The 20817-nt window shown below is 38.7% G+C and overlaps 1 protein-coding gene across 1 annotated transcript in view; it reads left to right on the forward strand.

Annotated features, from left to right (window-relative positions):
• CHIC2 (cysteine rich hydrophobic domain 2) overlaps window positions 1-14119 on the forward strand; it is a 27718-nt gene extending 13599 nt beyond the window's left edge. Inside the window, exons 2-6 of the mRNA XM_053404442.1 lie at window positions 2879-2933; window positions 3081-3236; window positions 7746-7802; window positions 7972-8031; window positions 12205-14119. Of these exons, the coding sequence (XP_053260417.1) occupies window positions 2879-2933; window positions 3081-3236; window positions 7746-7802; window positions 7972-8031; window positions 12205-12255 (379 nt within the window). The 3' untranslated portion in view covers window positions 12256-14119. The remainder of the gene's footprint in view (window positions 1-2878; window positions 2934-3080; window positions 3237-7745; window positions 7803-7971; window positions 8032-12204) is intronic.
• The last annotated feature ends 6698 nt before the right edge of the window (window positions 14120-20817 follow it).

A 20817-nucleotide genomic window follows, 5' to 3' on the forward strand; every position in this document is an offset into this window, starting at 1 on the left:
TAACACCGGTCTTGAAAGACCTACATTGGCTCCCAGTACGTTTCCGAGCACAATTCAAAGTGTTGGTGCTGACCTTTAAAGCCCTAAACGGCCTCGGTCCAGTATACCTGAAGGAGCGTCTCCACCCCCATCATTCTGCCCGGACGCTGAGGTCTAGCGCCGAGGGCCTTCTGGCGGTTCCCTCATTGCGAGAAGCAAAGCTACAGGGAACCAGGCAGAGGGCCTTCTCGGTAGTGGCGCCCGCCCTGTGGAATGCCCTTCCAGCAGATGTCAAAGAGATAAACAACTACCTGACATTCAGAAGACATCTTAAGGCAGCCCTGTTCAGGGAAGTTTTTAACGTGTGATATTTTACTGTATTTTTGGTTTTTATGGAAGCCGCCCAGAGTGGCTGGGGAGGCCCAGCCAGATGGGCGGGGTATAAATAATAAATTATTATTATTATTATTATGGAAAAGTTGCCACTTAATGTAGTTACTCAACAGGTAGATCAAATAGGACCTGCAACACAATGCTGCAGTGCATCCTCACCCCCTAACAAGAGTGCTCAGCATGTCAGCCATAGTTCTGCATTACTAAGCCTTCAAGATACTGTAATCTGTAAGGGGCTTAAAGGTAAAGGGACCCCTGACCATTAGGTCCAGTTGTGACCGACTCTGGGGTTGCGGCACTCATCTCGCGTTATTGGCCGAGGGAGCTGGCGTACAGCTTCCGGGTCATGTGGCCAGCATGACTAAGCCGCTTCTGGCGAACCAGAGCAGCGCACGGAAACGCCGTTTACCTTCCCGCCAGAGCGGTACCTATTTATCTACTTGCACTTTGACGTGCTTTCGAACTACTGGGTGGCAGGAGCTGGGACCGAGCAACGGGAGCTCACCCCATCACGAGGATTCGAACCGCCGACCTTCTGATCGGCAAGTCCTAGGCTCTGTGGTTTAACCCACAGCGCTTTACGTGGGCCAATTCTCTCACTGTCTCTGTATCACTCACATTCATGTACACATGCACACACTTTCCCAGTTTTATTTTCTGACGCTTAACATTCTGGAAGCCATAGCATACCTGCTGGTTTGTTGGTGGTTTTCGTTTTGGATTTTTATTTGTTTTTTGTTTGCTGATGTAGCCCTCTTATTTTGCAGTTGCACCAATTTCACTCTTAAGCCCTTTGTCACTGAATCACCCGAGTTTGCTATTGATGTTATGCAGCAGGCCTTCCCTGCATATGTTGGCAGGTGTGGGGGGAAGCATTCTTGCAGGTGTAGTGTTCCAGACTTTTCAAGGCTTTAAAGGTGGTGGTCTGCACCTTGAATGGAGCTAGAAAATAATTGGCAGTTAGTGCAACTTGGAGTGGTCCAGAGATTCCCTGTTCGAAGCGAAGCCTGTCCATAAAAACCCAGGAGGTAGTGGGTACATATTGGGGAATTTCAGATGTTTGTAGTTCCCTGGCAGATGCTAGCCATATGCATGCCAAACTAGTTTTCCATAACAATGTTGCAGTTCCATTCTCACATAGTATGGCGCTGAGAATGGCCATGCATGATTAATCTCATCTTTCCCCCCAGTTTTGTAGAGGACTGCATATTTCTTGAGATTCCCCAGTAGATGTGTTTGGGTTGTGCACAGTGTGCATACATACGTTAAAGGAGACATGTTTGTGCACAGTGATGGGAAATAAACTGATTTAAATTGCAAAAATGGCTCAAAAAGAGCAGGAAAACAACTAGCAGTTCCAGGAGCCTTTGCAACTGTGATCGCATGAGTCTTTGAACTGACCTTTTAAGGCCTGTGGAGAGTTGGACTTTGAGAAAGGAGGTTTGGAGGGAGTGATTGTGGTGGAGTTTAGTGGATTTTTGGTGGCGCTTGGTGAAGTTTAGAAGGTGTTTACAGACTTTTTAGATGGTGTTCCCCATGATACATAATTTCACTAGCGGTACCCAGAAATGTAACCCCGGTGTAAGTGGGGAGACACCTATGCAGACAAATCCAACAACAGAAAGATGCAGTCAGCTGAATAATAGGATCGCAAGCTGTTGTCTCTTCTACTTGCCCAATACGGGGTTATTCCTGAATGTCAGAATGCATACGGGTATCCCTTCAGTTGCACTTGCTTTTAGTAGATAAATTTTGTTTTAAATGAATGAGGAAAAGTGTTAAACCCAATCAACAAACTAAGATGAGGCTGGAAGACTGTGCAGGATAAAAAGTCAATACAGTGGTACCTCGGGTTAAGTACTTAATTCGTACTTAACGTGAAACTGTTCTTAACCTGAAGCACCACTTTAGCTAATGGGGCCTCCTGCTGCTGCCGCGCCGCCGGAGCACAATTTCTGTTCTCATCCTGAAGCAAAGTTCTTAACCTGAAGCATTATTTCTGGGTTAGCGGAGTCTGTAACCTGAAGCGTATGTAACCTGAAGCGTATGTAACCCGAGGTACCACTGTAATGCTGTGGATTGTGTAATAGTTCCATAGCAATTTGGAAACGCACAAGAATGTGTTCATGGTCCCTAAGTTTTGTCCTTTCTTCTGGAATCTTTGCTCTCAGTTTTTTAGCTATATTTATGTCATGCAAACATAGCTTTTTAAAGCATAAGCGACTTTGAGCTGGTAGTGCACTTTCCAAATAGATTATTCACATTTCAGTGAGACTTGCTTCACAACTTTATGCATCAATAGTGTTTGGTGTAGCTGTTATAGCACTTGCCACAGTAAATACATAACGTTAAAGGAGACAAAATATATTCCCTCCAACATTTGTGAGCTTATGGTTATGCAATGTAGTTCCCTGACTTTATTTTTCCTATCAAAGCAAATAAAATTACCCTGTAAAGCATGCCATACCATGTAGAGTTAAAGAATATGTTCATTTTCTGTCTGCAGGTTTGGACTGAGCAACAAATTTGAAGCAGAATTTCCTTCATCCTTAACAGGAAAAGTAAGTATCCGTGGAATGAAATTCATAAGGAGAGTTGACAGAGATTGTAATTTTGTGAGTTTAATGTTGCTTTTAAAACAAAAATGGATTTGTTAATGTAAATCAGACATTAGATTTATCACAATGCTTCATGGTTCTTTCTTGCAGGTTGCACCTGAGGAGTTCAAAGCCAGCATCAGCAGAGTGAATAGCTGTCTTAAGAAGAATCTTCCAGTCAATGTCCGATGGCTGCTTTGTGGCTGCCTTTGTTGCTGCTGTACTTTAGGTTGTAGTATGTGGCCAGTGATTTGCCTCAGTAAAAGAGTAAGTTTGATCATACTCATTGCCACATGGGTTATCATATAACCTCAGCTTCCAAGTTCAAGACTTCTTTCCTTTGTGCCTTATTCTGCTTTACAAATACTTTTTTTTAATGTTAATTTTTAATGTTAATGTTACTTTCCTGGGCTTGCTTAATACAGTGGTTTCAACTTCTATAGTGGCTGAAGGTACACAGAAAACTAACACTAGTCACTGTGGAAAATTCAACTGTTAAATGTGAATATAAAGATTTTATCAATTTTGTGTTAGTGCGTCTTCATGTTACTGTTGAACTGAGGGAATGGTACTGTAATTTCCAGCAGAGGCTTTTGTTATTTTTTAAAAGTTGCTTAGACATATCATTGCCCACTTGGATAATCCTAGGATCTACCATGACTGTAATTTAATTGATTTGAATATTTTATAATTTCCGTAACTTGCCCTGGAATTTATGGTGAAGGGTGGGTAGGAATTCTAACAAGTGAATGAACATGGAAAAGTTTCATATATAACTAGCCACCAAACACAAGCTCTCTAAATTCTGTTGACACCCTGCCACTCAACATTGACATGATGTCCACAGATTTTCCTCATGCACAAACCTGGGATGAAGGCTTTTCACAGTTCCTAGTACAGTGGTACCTTAGTTTACGAGCTTAATCCGTTCCGGAAGTCTGTTCTTAAACCACAGCATTCTTAAACCAAGGCATGTTTTCCCATAGCAGCGGGGGACTCAATTTACAAATGGAACACACTCAACAGGAAGCGAAACATGTTCTTATTCCAAGGCAAAGTTCACAAACCAAAACACATACTTCCGGGTTTGCATCATTCTTAATCCAAGTTGTTCATAAACTAAGCTGTTCTTAAACCAAGGTATCACTGTATTTAAATCCTAGCAGCTAGTCTCATCTATGTGCAATTACAAAATAAAGCTGGAACAATTAAAAAAAAAGTTTTTGGCGCACTCTAAAGTTTCATTACACATTGTTCTAAAAGACTAATGTATTATGTGTTTGAGCTCTTTAGCAATTGAAGTACTTAAGTTAATGCCCACTTTGTGCTTTAGAATGGGTTGCACCAAATCTGAAAATGGTCGTTTTGCATTTACTAGCAGGGGGACATAGGATTTTCATATGATGCAGGTGACTGCTGAAGGAAAAGTGTTATATTTAGTATAAGGATTACATTCAATCTGGAATTTTAAATGATTTAATTTAAATTTAAATTTTTTAATCTAGCGAGGGAAAAGACTACTTCATTGTTACATTAGGGTTGTTTAGCTTTTTACTCAATAGAAAATAGGTAGAAAAGGCTGCAAATCTGTGCATTCATGCTTAGGAGTTAGTTTCTCTGAACTCAGTAAGACTCCTTTGGCAAACATGCATAGGATAAATCCACAAGTGTATCGTGTACAAGTGTATCATATCTCTCTGTAGTTCCTGTATCAAACCCTGTTTGATGCAGCTTACATAAATAATTGTGTATAGTTTCATAACAAGAGTGGTTTTGAACTAAAAAAAATATTTCATGGTTAACTATGATGTTGAAAGAAGAAACAACCGCCACGTTTAGTTTTTAAATTTTCCTAGTAAACTTTCTTCTACTTAACTTTTGCATCGTTGTTGTTAGCAAATAATGTGCTCTCTAGTATGCCACTGATGGAAAAACTACAGGGTTGTCATCCCCGTCAGCTGGGAAAGTTACTCAAATCAAGAGTCCCTTTTGGGTTTTGAATGTCCTCACCTGCTCCTCACTGTAAATCATTGAGATGTCAAGTGCGGTGATTAATTAAGCTGCACGTGCAAGTCTTTCCCCCCCTTCACCTGTCAAGTAGGGAAAAGGAAGCTTGGTGTCGAGAATTGTGCGACGCTCTTTAATTCACTTTTTCTTCCCCCGGCTGAGAGGTACTTGCTAATGTTTCATTTAAACTTTCATTCACCTTTTGTATGGCTGACGGGGTTGGGTATTGTTGAGTGATTTTATAAATGTTGCAAGCTGTTTGTACATGCGACGACTTACAAATAATAATTTACAAAATTAGTATTTGTAGAGAAAAAAATCTTACATGCTTGAGGTATACAATAGTGTTACCTACACTCAGGCTTTGGCAACAGAGTGTGTTAAAACTGAAATACGAGTGATGCACAATCTGTCTTCTACATGTTACTACTGCTAATAATTTGTTTTAAGCTGCCTAATATGTTTCCTTCAAATTCAGTGCCCTTTCTAACTTCATAGTTAAGTCCTTCATCCCCTCAGTAAGAGTAACAATAGTTGAATGTTAAAATTTGTTTCATTAAAAGATGTCTCTTCGTAGTGTTGCATTAAGTTTCTGTATTCACTTTCCTTTCTAGGGTGCAAAGTGTTTTAACTCCCCTAGTATTTGGGAAGCTGCTTTCTTTTCTGTCTTTTCTCCTTCCCCTCCGTGCAGGCAGTGAAATTTAAATTGTACAGCAGTCTTAATCTATTATTTAAAAGGTTCTAGCAAGGAAGATTACAAGGTAGCTTCACATTTTTGAATCGGTTTTGCCATTGGTTTAGCAGCGGGTGGGCAGGCAGATGCCTGCTCGGAGTAGAACCTATTGCCATTTTTCACCATTGATAGAGTAGCCTTTCAGAGTCAATGAGCTCTGTCAATGTGAGCTTGTCAAGGCTACAACTTCATAGACCTGAGAGGCGGTTTGAGAGGTCAGCCCTTTTCAGGTTTGCTGTGATGCAAATGAGCTTTAATGCTTAAACAACTATTGGAATTTTTATGTCTGCTCCTTGTTCTTTTTTCTTCACAAAGTCATTGACGAGACATTCAGTGCTTTTTAAATTGGAAGTTGCATTGTGCTAAAGACCTAGTACAGATTTACGGAGGGCTGAAAGCAGTTAGATCATGTTCTTTTCATGGTGCGATTAGAATCAAATCGATTTCCCTACAGCCTTCAGCATTCAGATGGCAATTTTAACAAAGCTTAGGGGGCTAGACAAGGGACAAAACGACTGAACTGAATGTTAATTACACTCTGCAGCCTTATTTTCTTTTGATTTGGAGCTGACTGGCAACTAAATTAACAAAAGTGTGACCATAACTGCTGCCCTATTTTCATTTAAAAGGAGAGCAGACTCTAAAAGGCTATCTTGACAAAGAAACAAGTGAGGTCTGCTGATCATTGTTAGAGGGCAGGCACTGTCTTTAATAAAATAAAATAAAAAGTATTGGCCAAAAGGAACAGAACTTTAAAAAACAATGTAATGACTTTGTCCTTGCTATTAAAATGTGCCCCAGGGTTCTTGGGAATCCCTTCTATTTTCGAAATATAATGAAAAGGTAAAAAAAAAAAATCCTAATAATTATTCATGCCTAACAAAGTTGATTCTTTCAAGTAGCTAGAGTTCAGGTTTATGCTCTTGTGATTGTTATAAATGAAAAGAAACCACTATATGTATTTTTTGCCTTTCGTGTATATTGAGTAGGTTTGATGATGAATGCTTTTAAGTAGTTCTTAAAAAAACATGCTTGTTCACTTGCTGCACCAGTGTGCATTTTATAGCACCTCTTTTTAGCAGTAGTTGAAGTGCAAGATGCTTCTCAGCCCCCCCTTTCCCCCTCCCCAACTTCTCTTTGCCTTGTAAGGAAGCTGCAGCTGTATGAAGTTGAATTTGCCACAAGGCTCAGTGATCCATGCGTCTGCACCTGCAACTCTGGTCTCATCTCAACACCTGGTGTTGTGATTTATCCTCCCTATTCATAAGGACTAGTAAATCCCATTTTACTACTGAGCAGTCGATGATACGGCAGTCAAGTGACCATAAACAGCAGCAGGACGTATTTCTAAATCAGAATACCAACTGCATCTTCAGAGTAGCAGATTTAGTGCAAGGGGATTTAAATAGTTCTCTTAAAGCTGGATAACTTAAATTCAAGGGACTTATCAATGTGCAGATTTCCAAATATTCTGGAACAATTTGTGCATTAATGAGAAACCGTAGATTAACATTTTAGAGCTCCAGTATGTGAAATTAGTCAACAGCATGGCATTTTGTATGAATTGTAGTTATCATAACGTCTACGCACAGTATGTGGAAACTATCCCATGCTTGATCTGCAGTCTGTTTGTTTCAAGTTACTTGAATTATGAGGTAGCTTGGTTCCATTAACTTCAATGGATTTAAATTGACTCACTTAACAGTGTTAGTGAATAAAGCACTTTTGGGTTTTTAAAAAGCCTTTTATTAATGTACAGCTTTGTAGATAAATACATTTTCCAGCCATTTAAATATTTCTTAGTGTTGTTTTTTTATTTGGTCGCTGAAACCATTTTTTGAAACACACACCTCTTTATCCTAGCTATAATTAATACCAGAAAATTTGCAGTACGGCAGACCACCCTGTACTGAAGTTGCTGTCCTTTACCACGTTTCTCTTCCACCCCAGCCACCTTTTCCACACAAAGGCAGCTGCAAAACAAACTTTTTTCCAAAGCTGCTCAAGAGTAAAATTCTTTCTCATTTGTCTTCCAGACACGAAGATCGATTGAGAAGTTATTAGAATGGGAAAACAATAGGTTATACCACAAGGTGAGTGCCGCAGGGAGCAGCTTCGTACTGCTGGGGCCTGAATTGCACAGTATGGAAACAGATGCTTTTGTTGAACGCGAAATATGAAAGCTGGACAAATGGACTAGTCTCTGTGCCGGCGATAAAACACAGCTCATTTTTCTTCCCCCTTTTTCTCCCTGTTGTCTAGCTGTGCTTGCATTGGAGGCTAAGCAAAAGGAAATGTGAATCGAATAACATGATGGAATATGTAAGTTAAAGGGCTGTTTTGTGCATTTCTCTATTAAATGATCATTTATTTTGCTTCTGATCTTATTCTTTCCACGATTATTAATCAGCAAAGGTGTCAGGAGCTTAATCGCCTGAGTGGCAAGGATTTTCTACGGTTCACAGATGTATGGTTTCATGCGCAGGGCTGATTTATAAAGTTATGAATGACTTGAAAACAAGGCTTCACTGTGTTCCGGGGGAAAAATAATAAATTAATTGCCAAGATAAAATAGCTTGAACGTGCGTTGATGGGGTGTGAAATTTTCAGATGCTGTATAAAAAGAATAACTGCAACTTTGGTTACGCAGCGAGTTAGTTGTGGACTGTTTTATATAATGCTAATCGAGTCTCAGTGTATGGAAGGAGACCTTTCAACTAAGCTGTTGGAGCTTAGGAAACCTTTAGACTTTGTCGATTTTAACTGCCCCCATACCTCAGCAGTCTTGAAAGTAGCTTGAGCTTTTACTAGCTTCATTCAAATGTTTTAAAAGTCAGGCCTGATAATAAGAGCATGATGTGTCAGTTTTGGCTCTCATTCTCTAGCTCTAAAGATTATACAGAAGATGAGGAGGATTTCTTGAAAGACTTTTCATGGGGTGCATTTGTTTCTGTCCCCCACACCCCACCCAGCAATCAGTCCTTGTAGTTTTTCTTACTTCATTTCACTTTGCTGCTCCTTTAAATTTTTCAGTTGTGTCTATGGAAAGTGGCATGTGATAAGATACTTAACTGCTTTAAAACAAATAAGCCATTGCAAAATATTCTAGTATTATATTTTTTTAAAAAAACACAAGCAGGGGTTAACAAATTAAAAGTAACCCCCAGTGGCATCTAGCTTTAGCTATTTCTAACACATCCATGCCTTTTAATTATATATCTTGTCTATTCTCTAACATAATACATGCATTATAGACAGTATGTTAAAAGATTGATTTAAAACAGTGCTTAAATAGTTAGAAATTATCTTAAAATCATCTTTTCTGTTAGCACTGAAGAAAAGGGGAAGTACTAAGGCCTATATCTAGCCTAAAACATAAAAGACTTCCTAAAATGCCTTTTTTCCAGAGTAGTTCTATTCAACTAACTATTTCTTTTTAACATCTATTATACTTAACATGTTAATTTATTATCATCTATTATAGTGAACATGTTAATTTATGATCATAGACTCATGATAACTTCACAGTAATTGGAGGCAAGAAAGAAAATTTGACACAGGTTTTTGAGGTTGGCCTGTGTAAAGAATTCAGTTTTGTATTTTCATTACTGAATGCTTCTGGTCTCTTAAAAATTCACTCACATTCGAGGGCCACAGTCCTGAGCACATTTATGTTGAGAATGTGCCTAATTAAAATTAGTGTTTTTCAAGAAGGTGTTCAGGCATTGATGAAAGATGTTATTGTAATTTCCCAGCCCAATGTAGAATTGTTTTTAAAAATTAGTTTAAATTCAGGTACCCCTTTAGGCAACATTTATTATTGGTGGAAATGCGATAGGGCAGTGGTTCCCAATGATCTAAATACTGTGGACCTCCTGTTTTTCAAAAGCCAAGCCATGGACCTCCTACTTTTGAAGATTTGGATACCTCTATGTTAGTTTTTATTATGTGAATGGTGCCACAGACCCCCTGAATGGGTTACACGTGTGGTTCCCAATGTGGGGCACACGCCCCACAGTGGGGCAGTTTGATTTTTAAGGGGGACAATTTGAGAATGAGTTATTAACAGTTAATGGCCTTTTAGGCTTCCTAAAGAACTTCCTAAAGAAGTTCACTTTTTGAATAATAAGAATTATATGCCATGGGGGGGCATCAAGATTTTCGAGATGCTTAGGTGGGGCATGGCCAGAAAAAAGGTTGGGAACCACTGGGTTACACAGACCACCAGTTGGGAACCACTGTGATAGACCAACAGCACTGTATTTAAACTTTTTACAACTAAATTGCACACTTACTTGGTGAAAAGGGCAATGTGTTGGTTCCAAAACAGAAACTTGCCATTCATGGAAGGGGAACCTTTGGGTCCATGCTATTGTCTTCAGTGGAACATTCCCCTCCCCTTATGAAAATAGGCAATATGTAGTTGAAGACTACTTCTGGATCAATCTAGGAGGCCTGCAGACTTGGGTCACTTTCTGTGTTGTTCATTATAGTTATATAAGTTATTCTCAAATAGAAACACATGTGCCCTCAGAACCAGCCGAATATTAATCTTTCACAATTCTGCAAAGGGTAGTAAGCATTTGAGTAAAATGAGAGACTTGCTGCTGTATAACATGGTAAGCATCTCAGTGTTGCCACAGTTAGGAAGGTAGATAAATTGGGAAATGGAATAAACAGTTCCTCCTGCCTTACCTGTTTGTTTTCATTGGGGAGATCATCTCTTGTCCTGCTAAAGCGTCATTTTAATTGTTGAAACAATCACATGTGTAACTAGGGGCCAAATGTGGTAGTCCAAAAGACTGAGGGAACATGTTTTAGTAATCTAGCTACTTTCCTACTATTCCCCCAAGACTGTAAACCAAAATTAATTAACTGAATAGGATATAACCTCCCTGCTCCTGCTTGAAACAAAACAATACATGAAGTGATCATTCTCTGTATTCATGGATATACTTGGAACAGTTTTTAAAGTAAGAAATGTTTGTAGGTGAAGACAGTAACCCTTGAATGCCAAAAGAAAAGGGAATGGTGGGGTTGGGGATGAAAATGTTGAAATTGTAAGCTTAACTTAATTTTAACTGAGATACACAACTGATGTAGTCTTAGTGCTGCTTTTACATTTAACAAAGCTTCCTTTTAAAGGGTCACACTTAAATGGTTGTTAGCTTTTTGAATGCTGCTGTAATTGTTTAGGTGCACAGAAAGTCTTGCTCACTGGCATGTTTCCTTTGAAACTCTTGTAAAAATTATCTTCAGTTTCACAAAATTTTTACCCTATGGCATTGTGGCTCTGTTAGGCAAGCACAGGCCAAAGTTGCCCTCATTATGCAGGACTACTTGCCTGTGTCGGTATTTTTGTATTAATAACTGTGTTTATTTTACTTGGCTAAAACCTTACGAACCAAGCAACTGATTCTTTCAGAAATTCATGAATGAGTCTTGTGCATGTATCTGTAAGCCGTCGTGCAAATAGTTAAGACAACTAGTTCTGTGTGCACAAGGAGGGCTTTGAACTTGTGTTTTTTCACACATCAAACCAATCTTTGTGTGCCTCGTCTGTTAGAGGTCCGGAGGGAAGCAACACAAAAACGGGCTTTTTAGGAATGGCTCCCCACTTGTGTAGTGCTCTCCCCAGGAAGGCTCACCCAGTGCCTTCATTTAGGTGCCAGCCAAATACATTCTCCGTCTCCCTTGCCATTTGGCTTATTATGTCCTTTTAAACTGTGCTAGGTGGTGGTGGGGTTATTATTTTTGTTTGTTACTATGCTGTGCATTTTTGTATCTTCATATTGTAATTTGCCCTGTGGTCCTCAGATGAAGGGCGGGATAGAAAATTAATTAATTGATGATGATGATAATTAGTAAAGATAGCAGCATCACAACCTCTTGCAAGAGCAAAAACATTGCACTGTGTGAAAAGGGACCACCCTAGTTCTAGGTGGTTACATGCTACATCTGCAACCCAGCCAGATGGGTGGGGTATTATTATTATTATTATTATTATTATTATTACTACTACTACTACTACTACTACTACGACAGTCATACCTTGGTTGTTGAACATCCTGGAACTTGGATGTTTTGGCTCCTGAACGCCGCAAACCTGGAAGTTTGCAAACGTTCTTTTGGAACCTGAACGTCCAGTGGGGCTTCCGTGGCTTCTGATTGGCTGCAGGAGCTTCCTGCAGCCAATCAGAAGCCATGATTTGGTTTTCAGATGTTTTGGTAGTCAAACAGACTTCCAGAACTGATTCCATTTGACTTCAAAGCTACGTCTGTACTACTACTACTACTACTACTACTACTAGTAGTAGTAGTAGTTGCTGGGAATTGCAAGTGGGTACATGTGCCTCACATAACTGTTTGGATCCCATCCATAGTTTTTCCTTTAGCACAGTAAAAGCTTTAACATTGCTGAGATGTTTAAAAATGGACAGTGCCATTAATTACTCACTAAATGTATATATTTTTTTCTTTCTCTCTTTTACACAGGTCATTCTTATAGAATTTTTACCAAAGACACCAATTTTCCGACCAGATTAGCATTTGCTTTACTTTAGAGACTTACCCAAGTATATTGTCTTTTTTTCCAATGGTGCCTTGCTTGGTGCTCTCCTGGTGATGATATAGCATTGGTTCTACATAATATTGTGGTTTCTTCATTCTTTTCTTTTGTAACGGCATGTTCAAAGTGCATTTTGTCAAATTTTGCGGAAGTCATTTCACGCAGACGTCAGTGTAATTTATTTCCTGTCCCTTTTCCGTTGTTGATGTATCCTGATTTTTCCAGAGACTTTATATATACATATATCTATGTATGTGTGTGTTTCTCTGTGTGTATATATACATATATAGCTATAAACATAAAACCAAAAATAGCTATAAGTGAGAAGTTATTTTTAACCCCATATAAATTGTGAAAATTGGCAATCACTTTAATCTATGCACTTGCATCTTCTCTGAATCTCTGCATATTTTGCCAGCGACATACTTGTATATATCAGAGTTTTTCCTTCTCCTTTCTGGAACGTAAATCAGCCACCTGTGAGGCGACAAGCAGCATTTCTTGACACCCAAACATTGGTTCACCTTTGCGCATTTCTCTATTCCATGAAGAAGTACCATCTACTCTGAAGATGTTCTTCTCAAGAAACTTGAAATTGGATTGCTAGTATTCCACTAGAAGAATTTGTGATAGATTTGCATGTGTTCAGTGGTTAATACTGCTCAGGATCATAAAAATAATTAGTATTTCATGGGGGACTGGTACACACGAAACACTGGTCAATCCTGATGTGAATAAGAGAACTGGGATTGAGGGGGAAGTGGAATTTGTGATTTCCAAACCTGATCCCAATCTCTTAATCCTGGTTCAGAATAGACCAGTTTTTTGTATGTGTGCACCTACTCTGTGTGCGTGCGTGCGTGCGTGCGTGTGCGTGAGAGAGAGAGAGAGAGAGAGAGAGAGAGAGAGAGAGAGAGAGAGAATTATGTATGTACATACTGTGGCTAATGCCATGTAACAGCTTTACTGTTTTTATTGTTTACTAGATCTAATAGTACACAAGGATGCAAGCTTGTCAGAAAAATATTTGTTAAATACTTCAGTAGTTTGAGTTTTTAAATGTTGCAGTGTTTGGCTCCAGGTCAGAGAAAGGCAGTCTCAATTCCTATTGAAATTGATGGGTTACGTTAGTTGTGACTAACTTTTGAAATCCCATTAATTTCAGCGGGATTTGAGCACAGTTAAGTTTCTATAATTATTTCAGGTGGAGTCTTTGTATGTAAAACATTTACAACATTGTACCAGAAGCTACAGATGTGTTGATGATTTTTACATCTGTTTATCAGATGTGCAAATCAAAAATTAGTGATTTGGCTGAATAGCTTACTGAATGTACTGGATAAATACTTACTGCATCCCAGCTTTTTTTCTCTTTTCTATGTTTACATGGTTAGCTTTCTGTTTATTGATTGCACAAGAAAGCATTAAAAGAAATGGATATGTGATAGTATGCTTTGGTCAGGGCAGTTTTTAGTTTTTTGGCTGTGCATATCTTCATATATTGTGTTAAAGCCTACTTAATACAACTATTTCTGAAAAGCTTGGGGTTGTTTTTTTAGCTTAACGTACATGAACTATAACATATGTTAAGGGCCCATTCTTCATGTAGCAGAGCAATAATGTGAATAGCCAACAAATGCATTCTGCTTACTATTTGTACTATGAAAAGTTTACCCCACTGCAAGGATTCCATTTTCCTTCATTTAAATACAGTTTCACTTTATTGTCATTATACAGATATGTTTATTGTGTATTTTTCAATGCTTGCTGTTCATAGCAGATCTTCATTAGTAGAAGCATCTTTTGTAAAGGAAAGAATTTCCAGGAAAGTATTTCAAATCACCTTTTGTCTGGGCTCTATTTTTGCATATCACAATATACAGTTCTTCCAAAATGTTCTTTTAATCTGGTAATAATTGGGCATGATCTGGCCAAAGGTAGGCATTTCTATATCACATTTATTTCAGTGGGACTCTTTCCCACTGAAAACCATGCAGTTGGCTTTGGCTGGCTCATGTGCACTGCTCTTTGCAGACAGTATCTGCCTACTATATGCTTTTTAAAATATAAGGGCTTTAAAAATGCGTAGTCTTAAACAAATATCCAAAAACGATCATTTGCTGTCCCATGATCTGCTTTTCCTTGAAGAAAGAATTATAAAGCATTTCCCCTTATCGATGAGAATTCTATTGTATGTGTTAAAACATTTGCATGCTTTGGAAACACCTTCATAATACAGACTTGGGCCATAATCTAACACAGTTTGCTTAAGTTGGTTTATCTGAGGAGGCTTAATTGTGGCTAGATCTGTGTTGGATTGTGGCCTTGATTAAGACGGAAAATCCATTGGTATTGCTCAACTGACCAGAGCCTTTGTAAAAACTGGCTCCTTTCCAGAACTCTGGGGCCTTAGGCTTCTCCATTCACTTTCATAAAGGTAGGAATTCTTCTCCATCTCTTTGCATGTGCTGAGTTTCCATGTCTATCGAAGCAAATGGAGAATCCCTTGCATGTGCAAGAACTCTATCTGCATGTTGGAGTTCCTCTGTGTATGTAAGTTGCTGGTGTGCAGAGACTAGATTTTAGAGTCACTGGTGCATTATTCAGTAGAACTCCTTGTCCTATTTGTTACTTCATTCAGCAGACTTTTCGTCAAACTAATCTTCCCAAGGGCAGTTGTATACTGCCTGCTTGAAATAGGACTTGTATTTTCTGTTTTCTGTAAAGGGTACATCTTGCATGTAAAGTTAGTTTGGACTAGGTAGACCCCAAGGAGGGTGAGAACCACTTCAATATCTCACTAACCTTCATGTCTAAGTGGGTTGAGACCATCTGCTGGGTGGCTTAACATGCAAAAGAATGACTCACACGGGTGGTCTCCTTGTGCGAGCAGCAGAACCTGAAATGAGGGGTCTTGCATGTCATCACAGAGGAGAGGAATTGTGAACGTAAATCACATGCAACTTTCCTGGTCACAGATCTCATGGAAGACATCTCATGTTATGCAACTCAGGCAATCCAACCCTGTGGATAAGCGTTACTTGCATGAGTCAGCAGGAGGAGATTGCTTCAACCTGCTCTAAATCCACATTTGACCACCCTCTTGGCTTCTTCTGTAACTGCTAATTTGGCAGTCTGTTTGAATGATATGGATTGCTGCTTGTTATTTCTTGTTTTGTATGCATTTCACTTACCATGTTGTTGTTTTTATCTGCTTGGCTTTTTGAAGCGTGGGAGGGGAGGGGAAGTTGGACCCTCCAGCACTTACAAGCACAAAAATGAGTAGTAGCTGAATTCTTCCAGTATGCATATTTTGATATGTAGCTGCTAATGGGGGGGTACTATATGGCTCACTTTTTAAAAAATCAACCATTTTTTATCCCATGTAGTGGTAGCAATATATTTGAAAACATGATAGTGAAAAACGCTACAAAGACACAAACACGGAGGCAAATAAAAAATCCCAATTATATCCCCTCAATTCCATGTAAAGATATTTCAGAGGCATGTTCAGATTTATTCAAGTGAGAGTGTTGTGGGATGTCATCTAAGGTGGCTGATACCTTTTGTTCATTTTAAAGGAGCAGCTGGGTACATGCCCATAAGTATTCAAACATGGGCATTTCCCCCCAGCTTTGTAACAGTTTTAATGTGCTGCATGATGTCACAGTACAAGTTGCCCCATCTTCATCTGAAGTGTGTTTGGTTCAGAACTGTGGATGACGCAGAAAACTGAAAACAGCCCATCAGGTGCCTCACAGACTTCCTGCTTTTACGGGCAGGTAGCAAAAATTGATATATCAAATCCCTGATAGGTTACTATATGTCTGACTTGTTCCCCTGCCCTCCAGTAAAGCAAGCATTTTCGTAGTACAGGCTTTAAGAACATGTGCCCTATTATTCATTTCACAGTTACCAGGAGAGCTTAAGGCTACACACTTAACTAGAGAGCAAGTCCCATTCAACTCAAGAAGACATGCTTCTCTGAGTAACTGGCGTAGAATTGCACTGTAAACCTTTTGACAGCAAAAAAACAAAATGAAAGAACCCTCTTGTAAGGATTAAGTAAGAATTAACAGCTCTCTGCCAGTTCAAATAACCTTTTTCCTTCTGTATATGTAGCACTGAAAGATGAAAGTTGCATCAAAATGTATTACTTCTACTTAGGTAAGCAGGAGTTTGAATTCCTCCCTATATTTTGGTTCTTCAGCACATTCAGCAGTTACCTATGATTCTGTCCAAAGGCTATGCATTAGAAATTTGGTCAATTATTCTGTAACATAACACTTCAGTTAAAAAAATGATTTGAGTGCAGTATAAGCACACGGGCAACTATAAATTGCATATTACATTTCAATTGTTCTTTGTTTTGTGCCAATTATTCCTGTCAGATGAATGGCCCAATTGAAATATTCAGTGAAAATGTGCTAGTTTGGTTAGAGAATGTAACTTACCTTCAGTAGAGGGAATAACAAAGTGTTTCCTTAATGTTTCTGTGCACTGCATTTTTCAAAGTTTGGGTTTCATGTCAGCCAGCTGTAACTGCTAGCATAAAATTTAGAAATAAACATGCTCCAACTGTACCATTTTCCTGAAAATTAAAATCTCAGTCTAGCAGCCTATATAAAACTTCTTAACACAAAACAAAACAAACGTATTGTACAGTATCATCTTTAGAAAGTTGAATATGGGTTTGTATTTAAATAAGCTGCCTGTTTTGATTGAATTGTAGTTTTTTTGTTGAAAATTTAATTCCTGCTTTGTTAACATAGTTAAACATCATGCGCTATGTATGTTTCAGTGAAATGCATGTTTTTCAGTGTGTGACTTCTGGCTTGACACTCAAGGTTTTTGGAAAACTAACACAGGGCAATTTAGAGTAGGTTATGCCAATAGGACAATGCGACAAAGCATGTCATTTTGGTAGTTTGGCAGAGATATTGCAGTGGTATTGTGAGCAGCTAATATTTAGCATGGAGTGACAGGTTTGATATAGGGCCAATTATTTCTAGTCCTTTCCTTCAGTCCTAAAGACAGCAAGTCTAGATGTTACATAGGTCTAGATGTTACGTTTGTCATACAGACCAGCATTCCCATAGCGAATATTTTATCTCCTATTTCGCTCAGCGCAACTTACCGTACAAATTGAAGTGAGCTCTTCTGCTGACAGCCCTCACTGGTGTGAACTGAATCAGGGAAATTTGCTTCACGAATTCCCGGCTCCTGCAGTGGATTGCAATATATTGATAAGAAAATCCCAAGGAGACTGTTCCCATTCGCGGACTCAAGTCACCTTGCATAGCGAGCCCTCAGATAACCTGCATCCAGAAAGGAGATGAACCTTCCTGTGTCAGCATGGAAAGCTTTTCCATTATGCATACCCAGTTTTGCCTTCCCAATCTGCTCCTTTCCCATTCTACACACACAAGGAGATCTTTCAACACTGCATATCGTTCCTCCACTGACACCAGTTTCCGGTGGCATTCGCCTCACTAAAGTTGGATGAGCTGAAACAACCAAGAGTCTTGTAATGAGCTGCTAATGAAAGGCAAAAGTTAGTTACAAGGCTGCTAGGAGCTTGTATAGTCATGTATACCATTCAAAGGTGAGAAGCTACAAACATTGATAGCAAGGATTAATTAGAATGTTCGATATTTTCCCAGTATACCCTACTGCAAAATGGGTCTGTAATGTTAGATATCCTTCTCAACAGACTAATATTGGAAGTAAGCTAAAGAGAGAATGCCAACAGCCCAGTCACATTGTTTGTTCAGAAGTAAACCCCATGGAATTGTAGACTACAATCCAGTGTACACTTCTGAGTAAACAAGCAAAGGTTTAGCTGTTAATTACTCATGCATTCCTACATTTCTCTAGATAGCACCTGTTGGCTGTAATACAGAATATATGAATATATATATATATAGTATTGCAAAGAGCACCTGGTTTCTTTGTGGTAATGATCCAAATGACTCTGTGACTATTTCCATGCATCCAAAGTGTTTCCCAAACAGCAGCTTCTCTCCCTGCTGTAACCCATAGATGGCAAACCATTTTTGAAACAGAGGAAGTTTCGAAACCTGCTTGTCATATAGCATGGTAGTCTGCTGTTCAAAGTGAACTTCTTTAAAAAGAAAATATCTGCAATGAGCATGCCGAAGCCCTTGGGCGTGCTTTAAGTAGTTTTTCTGGATCCTGGCCATGGTTTTTAGCCTTTTCATACCCAGCCAATGGGAGCCCTGTGCACTTTCGGCCTTCTGGATTGTTGTCATTGTGTGTAGCTCAGTTGATTCTTCTACATGACTGACACATAGGATGCATTTGACTGTATCTTTGGAAATCCTGTTAATCTCATGTAGTATATCAGAAAATAGATATGAAATGACATTGTCTTAATCATAGATAATCTTTCAGTTTGCCACCATATGAAAACATAGTTAAAAGACCAAGCTAGAGATCATTTAATAAAAGTATCATTTTTTTTTTCATAAAAAGTGCATCAAATCCAATATCTGCAGTTAGATGCTACAATTTGGGTATGAAGTGCATAGGTAGACAGGAAAGATGGATGGGTTTTAAAATATATATGTGCATATTTAACTACATTTGTTATGGTTGCTTTAAGTTAATCCATTTAGCCAAATTCCACAATTTTTTTTCTAAATATCAACCATTTTTTTCCTGACCTGACCCAAATTTAGAATGTATTCCACTTGGAAGTCTCGCTAGAGAATTTCCTAAATTGTATGTTACAAACTAATAAAATTGTGAAGCTATCTTATCAAGACTTGTTTTCCTTTCTAACCTCAATATGGTGCATTCTTTTTCATTTATTTGTGGTATGCACAATCATTTTGCTTCATTTCACCAGAATGTTTTTAATTATCCCAGTCCTTAAAAGGTTTACTCAGAAGTAAATCCCAGTTTTGTAAGACTTGTTTCCTAGTGAGCGTGGTTAGAATTTCAGCTAACACTCTTAGATAGAAAAGAAAAAACTTATTTTGAAAACATTGCTAGTAATAAATGCCTTAAAAAAGCAAAGGAAATTTAAACTTGGTGGCACAATTAACACTGGACTCTCTTTAAACAAGCAGGTTTAATGCTCATTGATGAGCTTGGCTTCCTATTCTTCAAATACATTTTTCAAAAGATGCCCAAAAATCTCTTTGGAAGTTTTGAGCATGGAATGGTCTACATTTGATGAAATCCCTTTGCAAAGGAGAGAGAATGGATGTTGCTGAAAACCTTTTAACTCGTTTCTGCAAGTTGGGCTGCTCTTAAAAATCCTAAAGTGTTTTTGTCTAACAAAGTTTGAATTCGCTAAGTCAGAAATCAGGAATGATCAGACATTTTGCAAAATTCTGTTTAACAGCAATGCTCTATAAAGATTTATTTCCTCCATTTAATTTTAAAATGTTTTTTTTCATATTTCTCACTTGTAAAGGGGCTTCAGAGTGTCAGTTTCTGTCTTTTCACTTGTGTAGGAGATTGTCAGAAGTATTGTATCCTCAAAGTAAGCTCCAGCTACATATAGAGAATACAACATTAGCAGCAAAACCTCCAGTTAATATTATATCTGTGAATACTTCCTAGCGTCTTCAGTACTATTTTTAAATACATGCTTTTTTATTACATCCTCAGTAATAACCCTGGGCCATATTCTACAATACCCAAATGTTGCCCAGCGCTATAAGCAAGATCTTAAATTTAAACAACATACTCTATCTTTGTGTGATGCTTTCCCCCTTAGGAGTCCTTTTAGTTACTTTCTTAAAAAAAAAAAATCCCTAACAGCCTCTTTTTATGTATAATTAAAAAAACACCCCAGAGCTACTCTGAAGCATGCAGGGTGTTGTAATTTCACTTTGCAAAGAGGTATGATACAATGTTGCTGAGCAGAAAAGCCCATGATAGATTTAATGTAGCCAATTGTTCACATCTGAAAAAAAAGAGTAACTGTTCAGTGTGAGTTAATTTTGGATTTTTTCAGCATCCCTCTTTTAGGCTTTGTGCTGCATTCTTCCAGACAAATGCGTATTCCATGCGGACCACTGTTCTGCTAAATGCTCTCAGTTCTCCCTTTGCAATCAAGATTATGTTGCTAAGGAGATCTTGCTTTTATTGGTGCCATTGATTTGTGTTAATACGTTTTGAATACCTCTCGGTATTCTTTCGTAGACAAGGCCAAAAGAAAAACTTCCCTGAGTTTCCCGATTTGCATGACAAATGGAGCGGTGGTGTAATGAAGCCGATATAAAGTGGGCAGTTGAAAAGCAACTAAAGAAGAGCACTCAAGTGAGAAATGAAGAAATGTGCCGGGACAGTCTGCGGCCTGCCTTCCCTCCAGCTGCAGGAACTGGCTTGGGCCAAAGGGAGATTCGGAGAGGGTGAAGGGAGAGAGCGCCTCCATCCGCAAAGACCACCCACTTTCTGCAGACCCAGCTCTCTGTGGATTACCTCATTGATTTAATATGGGCAATCACAAAGCTGTGGTCTAACTGTGAGTGAAGACTCTTCCTCCTTGGGAAAGATGGAGAGAA

This window comes from Podarcis raffonei, chromosome 9 (genome assembly GCF_027172205.1).
Source record: "Podarcis raffonei isolate rPodRaf1 chromosome 9, rPodRaf1.pri, whole genome shotgun sequence".
NCBI classification, from domain to species: Eukaryota; Metazoa; Chordata; class Lepidosauria; order Squamata; family Lacertidae; genus Podarcis; species Podarcis raffonei.